The 12090-nt window shown below is 52.8% G+C and overlaps 5 protein-coding genes across 5 annotated transcripts; 3 read left to right on the top strand and 2 right to left on the bottom strand.

Moving 5' to 3' along the window:
• Window positions 1–262: 262 nt before the first annotated feature.
• On the top strand, window positions 263–1264 carry PHATRDRAFT_47578 (predicted protein; the record flags this gene model as incomplete). The annotated part of the gene is made up of 1 exon (XM_002181978.1): window positions 263–1264. One exon carries the CDS (start codon window positions 263–265, stop codon window positions 1262–1264), a length of 1002 nt encoding a protein of 333 aa, XP_002182014.1.
• A 230-nt stretch (window positions 1265–1494) lies between these two features.
• PHATRDRAFT_47577 (predicted protein) lies at window positions 1495–2958 on the top strand (the record flags this gene model as incomplete). Its single annotated transcript, XM_002181977.1, has 2 exons — window positions 1495–2297; window positions 2376–2958. The coding sequence occupies 2 exons, from the start codon at window positions 1495–1497 to the stop codon at window positions 2956–2958; spliced, it is 1386 nt and encodes a 461-aa protein (XP_002182013.1).
• Window positions 2959–3196: 238 nt separating this feature from the next.
• On the bottom strand, window positions 3197–5018 carry PHATRDRAFT_47576 (predicted protein; the record flags this gene model as incomplete). Its single annotated transcript, XM_002181820.1, has 2 exons — window positions 4665–5018; window positions 3197–4621 (listed from the first exon to the last, which is right to left on the bottom strand). The coding sequence occupies exons 1-2, from the start codon at window positions 4962–4964 to the stop codon at window positions 3197–3199; spliced, it is 1725 nt and encodes a 574-aa protein (XP_002181856.1). The 5' UTR covers window positions 4965–5018.
• A 466-nt stretch (window positions 5019–5484) lies between these two features.
• PHATRDRAFT_47575 (predicted protein) lies at window positions 5485–7847 on the top strand (the record flags this gene model as incomplete). The annotated part of the gene is made up of 3 exons (XM_002181976.1): window positions 5485–6894; window positions 6933–6977; window positions 7003–7847. Exons 1-3 carry the CDS (start codon window positions 5550–5552, stop codon window positions 7845–7847), a joined length of 2235 nt encoding a protein of 744 aa, XP_002182012.1. The 5' UTR covers window positions 5485–5549.
• Window positions 7848–9370: 1523 nt separating this feature from the next.
• Window positions 9371–11673, bottom strand: PHATRDRAFT_47574 (predicted protein; the record flags this gene model as incomplete). The annotated part of the gene is made up of 4 exons (XM_002181819.1): window positions 10915–11673; window positions 9824–10871; window positions 9601–9736; window positions 9371–9419 (listed from the first exon to the last, which is right to left on the bottom strand). Exons 1-4 carry the CDS (start codon window positions 11497–11499, stop codon window positions 9371–9373), a joined length of 1818 nt encoding a protein of 605 aa, XP_002181855.1. The 5' UTR covers window positions 11500–11673.
• Window positions 11674–12090: the final 417 nt, after the last annotated feature.

Here is a 12090-nt window from a genome sequence, read left to right as displayed (position 1 = left end):
ACACGACCAATTCGATGGATTGCGAGTCCCCTTTTTGGAGCTCATTCCCTAGACGACCCACCCGTTTCGATGGTTCACCATTCGCACATACCATTTCCAACCCATGGATGGGTCTTACTGTTGTTACATCCATCTCGTCCTTTCGATAGAAGAAAGATTGTCCCATTACTACCCTCCCCTCCGAGTTGCTGCCACTGATCGCCGAATCAATCGACGGCACAGTGCCGTCGTTCCCCCACGCAACGTACACCACTGTCTACCCATGACGCCCGTGCCGTACACGCTGTCTCTTCAGGTTCCTCCCGACGCCCGAGAAGGCGATAACTTGACCTTTACAGTAGACGGTGTGGAAATGGAAATCCCGGTGCCCCCCGGTACCCTACCCGGACAACTCTTGTCCGTGCAGTTGGGGGACGAAACGTCTCGGGGGCCGAGCGACGAAGACCCGGATATTTCGGAAGATTCCGTCACGATTCCGCTCGCGGACGGTCAAACACTGGTACTCGCTACGGTATTGCCGTCGTCACCGGAGATTTTGGAAATGGACGAGTCCGATGGGACGCATGCCCTGGCGTGGCCGGCGGGACAATGGTTGGCGGACTCCTTGGCCCACCACGTACCCCGCTTGCCGTGGAACGATAAGAAAGACAACCTTGTACTGGAACTAGGATCCGGACTCGATACCGCGGGCATGGCGTTCGGTCACTGCTTTGGTCAGAAAATACAACGGTTGGTCTTGACGGACCATGCGGCCGCCGTGCCTTTGCTCCAACACAACGTACGGCAAAATCAGGCTCTCTTACCCTCCCATACGGTCGTTCACGAGTTGGAGTGGTCCTCGGCTCCTACCGACCGGAATACCGCGACTATTTCTTACGATTGGATCCTGGGGTCGGATATTTTGTACAATACCGAGTCCATTCCCGCACTAGTCTCCACGATCGAACAATTGCTTGGTGAACATGGGGGCGTTTTGGTTGCCGTCCGGTGGCGCAAACCGGACATCGAACGGAGTTTCTTTCAAACACTAAGAACCGGATGTCGCAACCTGAAATGGAAGCTTCTCGACGGTGCATCGACCACCCATTGGTCCGAGTATGGGAAAGCCAGCGACATCTTTTTCCAGCAAACCATGATTGGAATCGGGGGAAAACCCAAGGCATTGGGCTACATTACGGAGCAAGATACCGAACGAATGTCGCAAGGCGAGTACGATGCCTGGGATCGAGCGCAAATGCAACTCTACCTGGGAACGAGTGCCTAGCTAGTACCTCGAAAAGACGTGATGTTTTATCATTGGAACGGAACCAACCCGTTTCGCTCGCGTCTGGGGTGCGTTCGTAATGTAGAATCCACATCCTTTGTTGCTCATTTCTTCGTGAGGTTTCTAAGTAACCGAACCAATCGCTAATCATCGACGAGAGCATAAGTACGCTGTTTTCGACACGTAAAATGTCTATCATATTCTATTAACGCCCCTCACCGTTGGACGAAATGAATTATCCTCTATTTAGAATGCTCACTTTAAGGAGGGCAGCGGTGCACAAAACAACTAGCGACCATCGCCAAGTCCATTATCTCGAACGCGTATCCCACATTTTTGGAGATTTTGTCTCCCGCGGAAGGGAAGAAACGCGGAAAAGGTCCACCAGTCGTAAACCGATGGTTCTCGTACAGAGGAGGACATTGGAGGCTACGTGTTTGCAGGCCGCTGAACCAAAAAAAGGTGGCGTTTCCCGACGTCGAAGTTCGTGTGAGGTCTTCTCGGGGACGGCGGAAGAACCGACATCTCCGAAAGAATGGGTATATTATCGAGCGAACCGGCCTTCGTGGAACATCAACACCAAGGCTCCGAGACGGACAAGTCCTTCTGCTAGATCCGGTAGGGGACTAGTGCTTCGATTTGTTTGTGGAACTCTGTTATTTTGGATTCTGTCGTTAAGCTTGAAAAGACAGGTTGGACCGGCGCTGAGGGCATTCGAAGCCGAGCTTGCCCTCACCGTGCTCCAAGGAAACCAAGCGATCGACTTTTACGCTGGCACAGTTGGAGAAGAAGCACAACAAACCAAAAATCTCTTGAAGGCTCTGCAGAGAGCAAAAGCTGCTCTGGAGAAGCAGATAGAGGCACGGCAAATAAAGATCTTTTACAGCTCCGGTGAAACACAAGCCTCTTCCTACCAGCCAGTCGATAGCGAAATCACCCAATGGCTCGATGAGAAGGAAATTGCTTTAGAGCACAAAATTGCGGTGCTACAAACAAACTTGAAACAGCTTAGTCGAGATTTTGTCAATAGCCGGTGAGTCAGCATTCTTGAACGTACACGACAGACGGTTTGCGTCTTGCTTACATGATCTTCTGTGGCTCGCCCTAACAGATACGGACCTGGTCCCCATCGTGTCGAATTTGCAATCGAGTTTCGCAACCACGAAAATTTGCCCGTTCCTCAAAGTTTTATCGTAGAACTCGCTCCCCTGGATCTTTTACCCCATGCGGTGCACTTTTTCTTAGATCTTGTTCATCACGGCATATGGAATGACACTGTCTTTCTACACCATGAGGATGTGAGACACATAATTGCGGCGGCTCCTATCGACTTTGACACCCAAGAAATTAAGTTTAGACAGCTAGATGAACTCGAATGGAGTGGCTTGGGATTCCCCGAATATTCGAAGGAAATGGCGCACGAAAAATATACGCTCGGATTTGCCGATCGGGGTCCCACGTTCTATATCAACACAATGGACAACACGGTTGCCCATGGCCCAGGCGGTCAGGGACATCACACACTTCCGAATGACGCCGATCCGTGCTTTGCCAAGATAGTGGAAGGGACAAAGGTCGTGGACTCGCTAGTCCGTATGGGATTGTTACACACCAAGTTTGAAGAAGGTCAGAGCCATCCGTGGGCCGATAGTGAGCACACCTGGACGCGTATTGTCTCTGCCGCAATACTGTAGATTGGGTACAACGTATTGCTGTTCGTTGAGTTCTTCGACAGCAGGGGAGAATATAGACTCTTGGCGACAATTAGAATTATGATGCTATTTTGACTAGCGCTGCATAGAATCGCCTTGTCTTATACCGCTACTCAAAGCAATGTAACTAATTGGATACCAAAGGCCAGCCCTATTATATTGGTCCCAACCAGTCAAAACTCGGAATTGATAATAAGCAATCAGCAATTTTAAAAAAAAATCAAAAAAACGACTTGATGTATGGCAATACCCACTGCACTGGCTTTGGCAGTGGGTCGGTATCTTCCAAACAAGCTGGCACCGCCGAGGGTACAAATTCGTTCCATTCGTCAATATGCTGCTGAGCCCATGGATTGTTGCTTTCCTGTCCATCAGTAGGTGAGGGGAAAACCAAGAGCAAGTTGCTTTCCATATCTCGTTGTTCCGATCGATACCCGTAATTGCCGGATCCGTGGGAGACGACCAAAAGCTCGTCCGTCTCGGGAATGCGCAGCTGGGATTTCGTCAGTGTAGGAACGTTGGTCTTGGACGTCGTCGTCGTGGATTCCGGCACCGTTTCGGCGGTGGTTGTTAACCATAATCCCTTGGCGTGAAAGGTCCAGCTTTCGCGTTGGTACCACCAGGTCTTTACCCACGGAGGATAGGATGCCACTAGCGTTGCAAAGACGGTAGGGATCCAGGCCGTTTTGGAAACGTGACCCGTCACCTTTTTGGGACGAAAGCCGTGCGAGAGTTTTCCGGCCGTCAAAAAGAAAACGTTTAAATTCCTCGTGGATTCCAGAAACGAATGTGTTGGATTAAGATAGGCACTGGCGAGACGAAGTGTGACTGGCCTGTTTTGATGTGTTGTGGTTGCAGTGGTGGCGGTCGTTTGTGGTGCGGACGATGACGACGACGCCGCCGCTGGAGCCCACGCGGCGGTTTGGCGTAGCAAATCGTGAATGGTTTGTAGATCAGTGGGCATGGTGGCGAGTTCGGTTGCGTCGCAGGTTGCTGTAAAGTAACCGGGGGGTGCCTGAAAGGTGGGTACCGCGTAGGCAATGACGTCGGGATCTGGTTCGTGGTCGATTCCTGCGGTATCGGCCTCGATCGTCAGTACGTCCCGGATCGCTCGAAAGAGTCGTTGTCGATCGGGTACGTTGGTGAGTTGTGCCACACCATTCTCGTCGATTCCTTCGTATCGTTGACTACCGAATTCCGACAAGGCTTGGATCAAATCGACGTAGGTGTCGACCAACCCGTTGCCACCGTTGTATATACATACGTAGCGGTCGTGTCGATCGGCAAAGTATTCCTGCGACAAATTGGCGCCACTGAGGAGGACGGCGTCGTCCACGACGTAGAGTTTGACGTGAAAGACGCCGGCAATTTCGTTGTACGGATTGGGCAGTCGGGACAGCCAAGGACCGAGTACCGATAACAAATGAATCTGACTCTTGTTGTGTTCGGTGTCGGCAGTCCCGTTGTGGGATTCGTCCGGTAGTTTGGGACGTTGCGCGAGAGCTCGTCGGCAGGCTTCCGCCGACGAGATGGTGGCGGACGAACGGTGCGGGTGCCCGTTGCGGAGGCACCGGCACGGGACGGAGCGCTCGGTGTTGATCCAACAAGATACGGACGTCGACTCGGGGATCGATGCGTGACAACACTTGGGCAAAGGTTGCTTCCTTGTCGTACTTGAACGGATCCACGGCGGGTCCAATGTAGAGTGAGGCCAAGTGCACACGACGTCGGGCACGTTCGATGCGATCGCAGAGAGTTTGATGAAACTCACTGGGAGTCCGCAACCAGCGTGGATGAGCCGAAGTGTTTCGTTCGTCGTCAGTGTCGTCGGGGTGACGTTTCGTGGGAACGTTGACGTGTTGCGCGGTGAGTGGAAAGCATTTCCAGAGTCGCCGCGGGGGACTTCCGTTGGGTGTGGATTGAGTGTCACCGCGAGCGGCTTGTCGCAGTTGTTGCCGTAAGGTCGCCGTCACGCGCCGACTCGTCATGCGTGGCCGTCGTTCCGTGTACACTTTTTCGTTGATCGTTGTCGTTGGAGGGTATTGTAACGCGCTCCTGTGTCGTGTCGTGTAGTTGTATCGGCTTGGTCGTGGGGAATGAATGAGATCGTCCGGTGTTACGCATCCGTCGTGGACTGTGATGTGCTCGTTCTTCCCGAGATCATGGTCGCCGTCCCGAGAACAGCTCGGACCCGACCAAATCGACAGGAAGATCGTTTTGCGTTGTCAGATAGGGTTGGGCTTACAGTAGGGTTGACAGTTTTGTTACATTAGGTTCGCGGTTGTTTTGAGAGAATTTCAAATGCCGAACTGTCGATTTGTTTAGCCCAATACATATAATCACCGTTGTAGAAATCGTCATATTCGGCAGACAAAGGAGGTATTTGTCCGTTTGCGCGAGTCTGTCCAAGCCGACATCGGGCTCCTTCGTCCCGGAACAAACCTTCCCGCCAGGATGTGTAGGCGCGACCGACGCCGCCGTCTCACATTTTTCCCCATTCTTATTGTCACTGGAGTCGTCGCTCTTTTGACCGGCATCCCAGTCTCGTCTTGTCTTGTCTATACAGCAGAACTATGAAATCAGTACAATTGTTCCTGTGTAGTTTAGGACTGGCGTTACTCTTTCTCGGCACCACGACGGAATGGCAACGGCGCCTTCCAGACTTTTTGCGGCTCCCGGGGGAAGCGCAAGCACACCGTCGCGTCCAAACGGGTAGTACGGCTTCGACTCCGCCCGGGCCCACCGCGCCGACCCCCGCAATCCGCAAACCGTCCGTCGGGAGTCCCACGTCTCCGACTCCGGTGGTGACCACAGTCCCCGGCGGGACGACCCAGACTCTTGCACAAAACCAAACGACTCCCGAACAAGCGACTCCCACGTCACTCCCGACGGAATCACCGGCGCCGTCGCCTTCACCGTCGGACGTACCCACTGCCAAGCCTACCATCACGCCCATGCCCACCGACAAGCCCACGGCGTCGCCGACCGAGTCTCCCGCCCCGTCCCCTTCGCCGTCGTCGATCCCCACCGTGGCACCGACCGAATCTCCGTCGAACGCTCCCTCGCAAGCGCCCACCACGTCGCCGGCACCGACCCAAGCGCCTTCGACTGCTCCCAGTACGGCGCCCTCGTCTCCTCCGACCGACGTACCCAGTGCGCATCCCACCGTTTCGGTACAACCCAGTTTCCGTCCCAGTCGGTCTCCGTCGGATCAACCCAGTAATACTCCCACCGTGTCGCTGGCGCCGTCCGCATTGCCTAGTCTCGCACCCAGTATCAGTCAACGACCGTCGCAAGCCCCGTCTTATATTAGTGCACAACAAGCCATTGTCAACGTGACGCTTGATCTCAACGCGCTCTTGACCAACGCACAGATCGAAGCCTTGGAAGCGGCTACCATTGTCTACATGGAACAAGAGGCCGTTCCGGGAGGCTACCTCGAACAGGCGACTGTCAACGTCATTGCTCAGCAAACGCGTCAACCAACTCCCTTTGGTCGAAGCCGTCGGGCTCTCCAGGAATATACCGTTCTGGAATTGGCACTGGATGTGGCCGCAACCTACACGGGATCGGCAGTCGACTTTGATCTGGGTCTCTATATGGCCTCCCGGTTGGATCCACCCAATCCCGTATGGATTCATTTGTTGGGCAACGAAGACACTATTTTCTTGCCTTTGCGTCCCCCCACGCCGGTAGGGACCCGCAACGTTACTACCAGTCGAGAAGAAAGTGCCGAGACACCCTCGGGCATGACCAAAGGCACTTACGCCGTGGTCATTCTCACGGCTCTGGCGGCACTAGCCCTCGGCGCAGTCTCCAGTGTCTATGCGGTCCGACAGCATCGACTCGAAACCTTGGGGACGGAACTCAAGAGTCCCCGGATGGTCGCCAACGCCACGACGTGGAATACGGCCGATAGTAACGAATGGCACCAATCTTGTACTCTAGCGGAACAGGAAGAATCGGGGGAGAACTAGGAGGAAAAAGTAGAAGAAGACCAGGTCAGTACATCGGCATCCTGTCAAGTCTTGCCCCTGGGACTCGACTCGTTGTGTGCGACCGATACCGTGGACCATGAAAGCTACTCCCGAGCCACCTCGACTGTCCCGTCTCCCATGGAAAAGGCACAGGCGTCCGTGTTTCGACATACCGATCCGCCCGTCCGGAGGATGAGTCCGCGGGAATCGTCCGAAATTGACTTTGGCCGGAACCGGGCCCTCTTGGATCAGGATGATTCCCTACTGTCCGGATCGTATGGTGACAGTCGCATTTCGGCACGTCCGCCTCCCCCACACCAAACCACGGGTCGGTACCCCGGGGCCGCGGCACATTTTCCCCATTTCCAACCACAACGAACACACCATGCCGATTTGGATCAGGAAATTCTTTTGACGAAAAGCGTGGGTGGTACTTTGGGTGCCAAGGCTGTGGACGATGACAAGGCCAGTGCGTCGGATTTTTCGTCACAGGCCAAGTTCTATTTGAGTCGACTCTTGGGAACCAACACAGCGTCCGGTCCACTTTCACAAGCATCAAGTCGCGACCACGGGACGACGATTCAAAAGACGGTGTCGTACGATTCGGTATTGCGTCGACCGGGGTTGTACGATGTCTTTGCCCCACCCGGTCCCATTGGTATCGTCGTCGACACGACCAAGGATGGTCCAGCCGTGCACGCTCTGAAGACGACCTCACCCATGTTGGGATTGATTCAACCAGGCGATTTGATTGTCGGTTTGGACGATCAGGATACCCGCAGCATGACGGCCGCGACTCTGACGCGCCTCATGGCGGCGAAAGCCCAGGAGCACGAGCGTAAAATTACGTTGCTTACGAACGAGCATGTTCAAACAGCCTATCCTTTGTACTAACGCGGTAATTCCATTTTACATTCAATATATAGTACTACCAGTGTGATTGATGAGGGACGCAAGTATCGGGAATTTCTTTTTTCATCGTTCCCTTTGGCGTGTGGGGGGTTGTTGCCTACCAACGTTCACAAGCCGTGGCGTGAGTCGACGATCCGCTAGCGTAGATTACTTCGAATCGTTTGTCCCCCCTCCCCTTCCCCGAGGCAATGTTACGATTGACTGTGATCACAAGATATGTCGCTGCATAGCTCACAGTTTGGAGCACGAGCGTACGACTGCTTTGCTCCATCGTGGTAATATACTTGCATTGCTATAGAGGCTTCCTGTATGAGTTTTATTTCTCGTCAGAAGCTTTGTCTACGTTTATCCCAGCGCGGGTGGCCTCACCGACGGATGTCGATGGTCGTGGAATGAGTTATTCATCCGACAGTGCAGAGTATGCCTATGCTATTTGGATTGACACATCACGTTAGGAGTCTTTCAAACAGTAAACTTTTCCCTCTTAAATGTAGAATTGCCGACCTATGTCAATTGCTGTGGTGTAAGTTGGCCATCCAATAGGGCGGGCAGTCTATAGACTTTCCAGATTGTTGGATCATGTTTAGAGTTTTTTTAACAGTAAACGATTCAACAGTGGGTTGACTTGCCCACTGACGCTATCTTACAGTGCAGAATACATACAATCTGTAGTGGTGGACCACGCGTATAGTCTTTCCAACAGTAAACGTCTCCATCCGTGGTTAAACTTGCCGACAAATGTAGGTTTTTTTACATAAGTTGGCCATCCAACAGTGCAATCTATACACTTTCTGAATTGGTGGACCACACTGAAGTCCTTCTAAACGTCTCTCCCGGGAATGGACCTGTCGACGGATGAGGTTGGTCATGGTACAAAAAGATCTCCTTCCGGGGTGGACTCGTCGACGGATGTAGATGCTCTTGGTATGAATTGGCCATCTCACAGAGCACAGTACTTACATTCCTGATTGGTGGACCGTGCTGTATGAGGGCCACTCAACGTTTTCCCTCTTTGTTGTACTTGTCGACAGATTTACTAGTCGTAGCATAAGTTGGAAATCCGACCGTGCAGAGTATACACTTTCTCAATTGGTGAACCATGTTCAGCGTCTTCCACAAAGTTTTCTCCTGTGGGTGGGCTTGCTGACAAAAAATAATAGCCGTTGCACAAAGTTAGGACGCTAAAGTCTCGTCTTCTCTACTCAAAGGCGATGCCATAAATAATTGACAATAAAGGGTTCATAATTAGCAGGGCCGGCGTGAAACACTGTTGCCACTCTTTCCCTTCCTTGGTTGATTGTCTAAAGTGAGTGTCTTCTATGTCTTTCCCCTCTTATTGATAAGACTTGCCGACGGATACAGAGAGCGGCGGTCTAAGGAGTCCACGTGACAGCGCAGTGTATATGCTCTCAGGATTGTTGGACCATATTGATAGGGTTTCGAACAGTAAACATTTCGCCCCGTGGACGGGGACTACATCCCATCTTGAAGAGGTTTAACCGGTTCTAGTAAGAGCAATCTTCGTCTTTAGGGATGTTTGGACCACCAGGATAACTGCCACAGTGATAGGAAGGGAGCACTGTCTCATCCAAGCTCTATATGAGTGAATGTCTGAGACAACGATCAACGGATTTCCTAACACGGGGAAAGCTGTGGATAAGTAAAAGTGAAGATGGAGCTTTCAATGGCTCGCCGTCTCCACGGATTTTGCAAGACTACTCGTGTCGATACTTACGTGAATAGGCTAAGAGGACTAGCTGGAACGCTAGTTGGGGCCCGTTGCGGCGGATAATCACTTTCCAATGGCACCTCATCGTGTACGTGCCGAACAACAAAGGTCCGCTCAATAAACCCCAAGCACAAAGCACTCGCTGTACAAGCCTAATTCGATTGCAACGCCTGCGGGAACGTCCGCAACACGTCGTATATTGAACTCAGCAGCTGACACTGAAGCGTACCTTGTAACGTTTCGGTATCGCGCGTTGCGTCCAACCATTCCGCCAACGATACGGCGGGGTTGCGTCGCTCCAGCGCGCGCAAGGTGTTCATCTTCTGTTTGCGGGCAGTCAACGTGACGAGGACAACCAACGGTAAAGTCGGCTTGAGCGGATCTGGAACGTGAACGGTATGGGGGGCGTGTTCCCACAACGCACGAACGTCCGGCATGGCTTTGTTCCAATGCAGGGCTACGTGGATAGGCAAACGGCCTCGGTTGTCTTTCACAGCAGCCAACGCCGGACAAGTGCGTAAGAGAGGGATCAGCATACCGTCACGTTCTTCATGAATCGGGTTGGGAGCGGCAGCCCACAGGTGCAACACTGTGGCGCCAGTGTCCGGAACAATGTACGAGAGCTGCTCGGGAAACAAACAGAATACCAAACGAGCGAGACGCTCCGGACAAGACCCAGTAGATGCCAGAAAGGGGACAATAGGCAACACGGCGGGAGTAGAGGCAACTTTGCTCTCCCTAGCGCTAGCGCTCGAGTGCACGTTTTCGCCTCGTGCCCCGTCCAACAGAATCGTCAAGGCCCACCAGAAGCGAGCGACAATGTAGACAGCGTCGGGGATAGTCTCATCCATTGCAAACGTAATGTTCTGAATACTGGCTTGCCGTTGGCGCTGTATACAAATCTGCAAAAGATGTAAGTGGTACGGTGAGGCGAGAACTTGATCCAGTGCCACTGGAAAGCGGGCCACAAAGGGCGGCGGAGGCGGAGCCGGCCGTGTGCCATAGTCAGTGACAGTTCGGCCGGCACCCGCTGTCGACGGCGTTGGGTGCGCCCACGTGGCCCAAAAGGTATCAAACACGGAATCGCCACCGGAATCTCGCTTGCGCACAGGATTGCGACGGGCTTGGTCCGTTTCGGACGCTTGTTGAACGAGCCAGCGCCACCAGTTGCGTGCGGCGGTGTTGGATGTGCACGGATACGGCATATTTTGCAATCGTGATTGTCGTTGTGCAAGCTGGCGTTCGACAACGTTGGCAACAAAGCGCACGTTCCATGGCTGGTGTGCATCGTCATCGCCGACATATTGCACCCAGACCAACATGCGTGCGGCGACGTGTAGGGCGGTCATACCACACGAGACCGGCATCCACAAGATATCCTCCACGGCAACTTCTGGTCCGGCGGAAAATGACAATTGTGTCGGTGGAGGCCGAGGCTAACGCTTCGTTTAGCGAAGAGCTTCTTGGATTGTAGAGCAGGGTAGGCAAGGCTTCCAGCGGAGTCGGTGCCTGTGATGAAGGCCGGTGTTCCTGTTGCTGTAGAACGCGATGAACTAAGCGAGCGGTATCCCGAACGGATCGGTTGGGAATGACGCCGATAGCAGCAGCGACGGCGATTTGGTGGATTTGATATTCTTGATCTCCTTTCCGATGATCAGACGGGATGCCCGATCTTACAACGGTAGGAGGAGTCTGTTTGGTAGTCGGTTGGGACGAGTACGGAGCAGCCAAGGTACTCGACGTCGACAGTGTCTGCTGCTCCTCGTAGACGATAGGGCCGGATGCTGCGGTAGAAGGGTTTGATGGACAACAGTACGGTTGTCGTCCATCAATGTAGGCTTGAATCATATTCTGCACTTGTGTACCTTGTGGGGCAGTCAGGATTGGAGGTGACAACGATCCCATTGACACCTACCAACGATGAAACTTATCGGTGACGATCAACTACCTCGGGAATGGGATAGATGCGGGTTTTTCTTGCCGGCTCCTTCTTCTCAATATTGTTGGAGAAATCCGATTAGCGAAGTCTTTAACAACGCCATCGGCGCCGGCGTGATTCTCTGGATTCTTTCTCACTGTACAGAAATCATCGTGTGCGATCGATTCCGAAAGTTTGCTCTTGGCATGAAACACGTGCTTCGTTCGTTCTACCCAATCGAGAAGACGTTTGATCGATCATTCACAGTCAGAGTCACACTTACCATTCCATTCGCATTCACGGTAACAGAAAAAACTATCTTTTCGAAGTAGGGTTCGGGGCTAATATGATACCACTAAAATTGGAAATCGTTGTACTGTCCCCTATTATATACGGTAAACGGACTCGTACTGATTTCTACTCGCCGTTGCAGGTTCTGAGAATAAGCGATACACTTAAAGCATAAGTATCCTTCCCCGAAACGGTTACCATCGGAACTAACGCTCACCATTTTCATAAGATCATACATTTCAGCGACTTCGCAGTCCTTTCAACGCACACACCGGCACTCCAGGTTC

Source organism: Phaeodactylum tricornutum, chromosome 14, assembly GCF_000150955.2.
Source record: "Phaeodactylum tricornutum CCAP 1055/1 chromosome 14, whole genome shotgun sequence".
Classification (NCBI taxonomy): Eukaryota; Bacillariophyta; class Bacillariophyceae; order Surirellales; family Neidiaceae; genus Phaeodactylum; species Phaeodactylum tricornutum.
The sequence above is the reverse complement of the archived record's forward strand: the minus strand, read 5'-3'. Positions and strand labels throughout refer to the sequence as shown.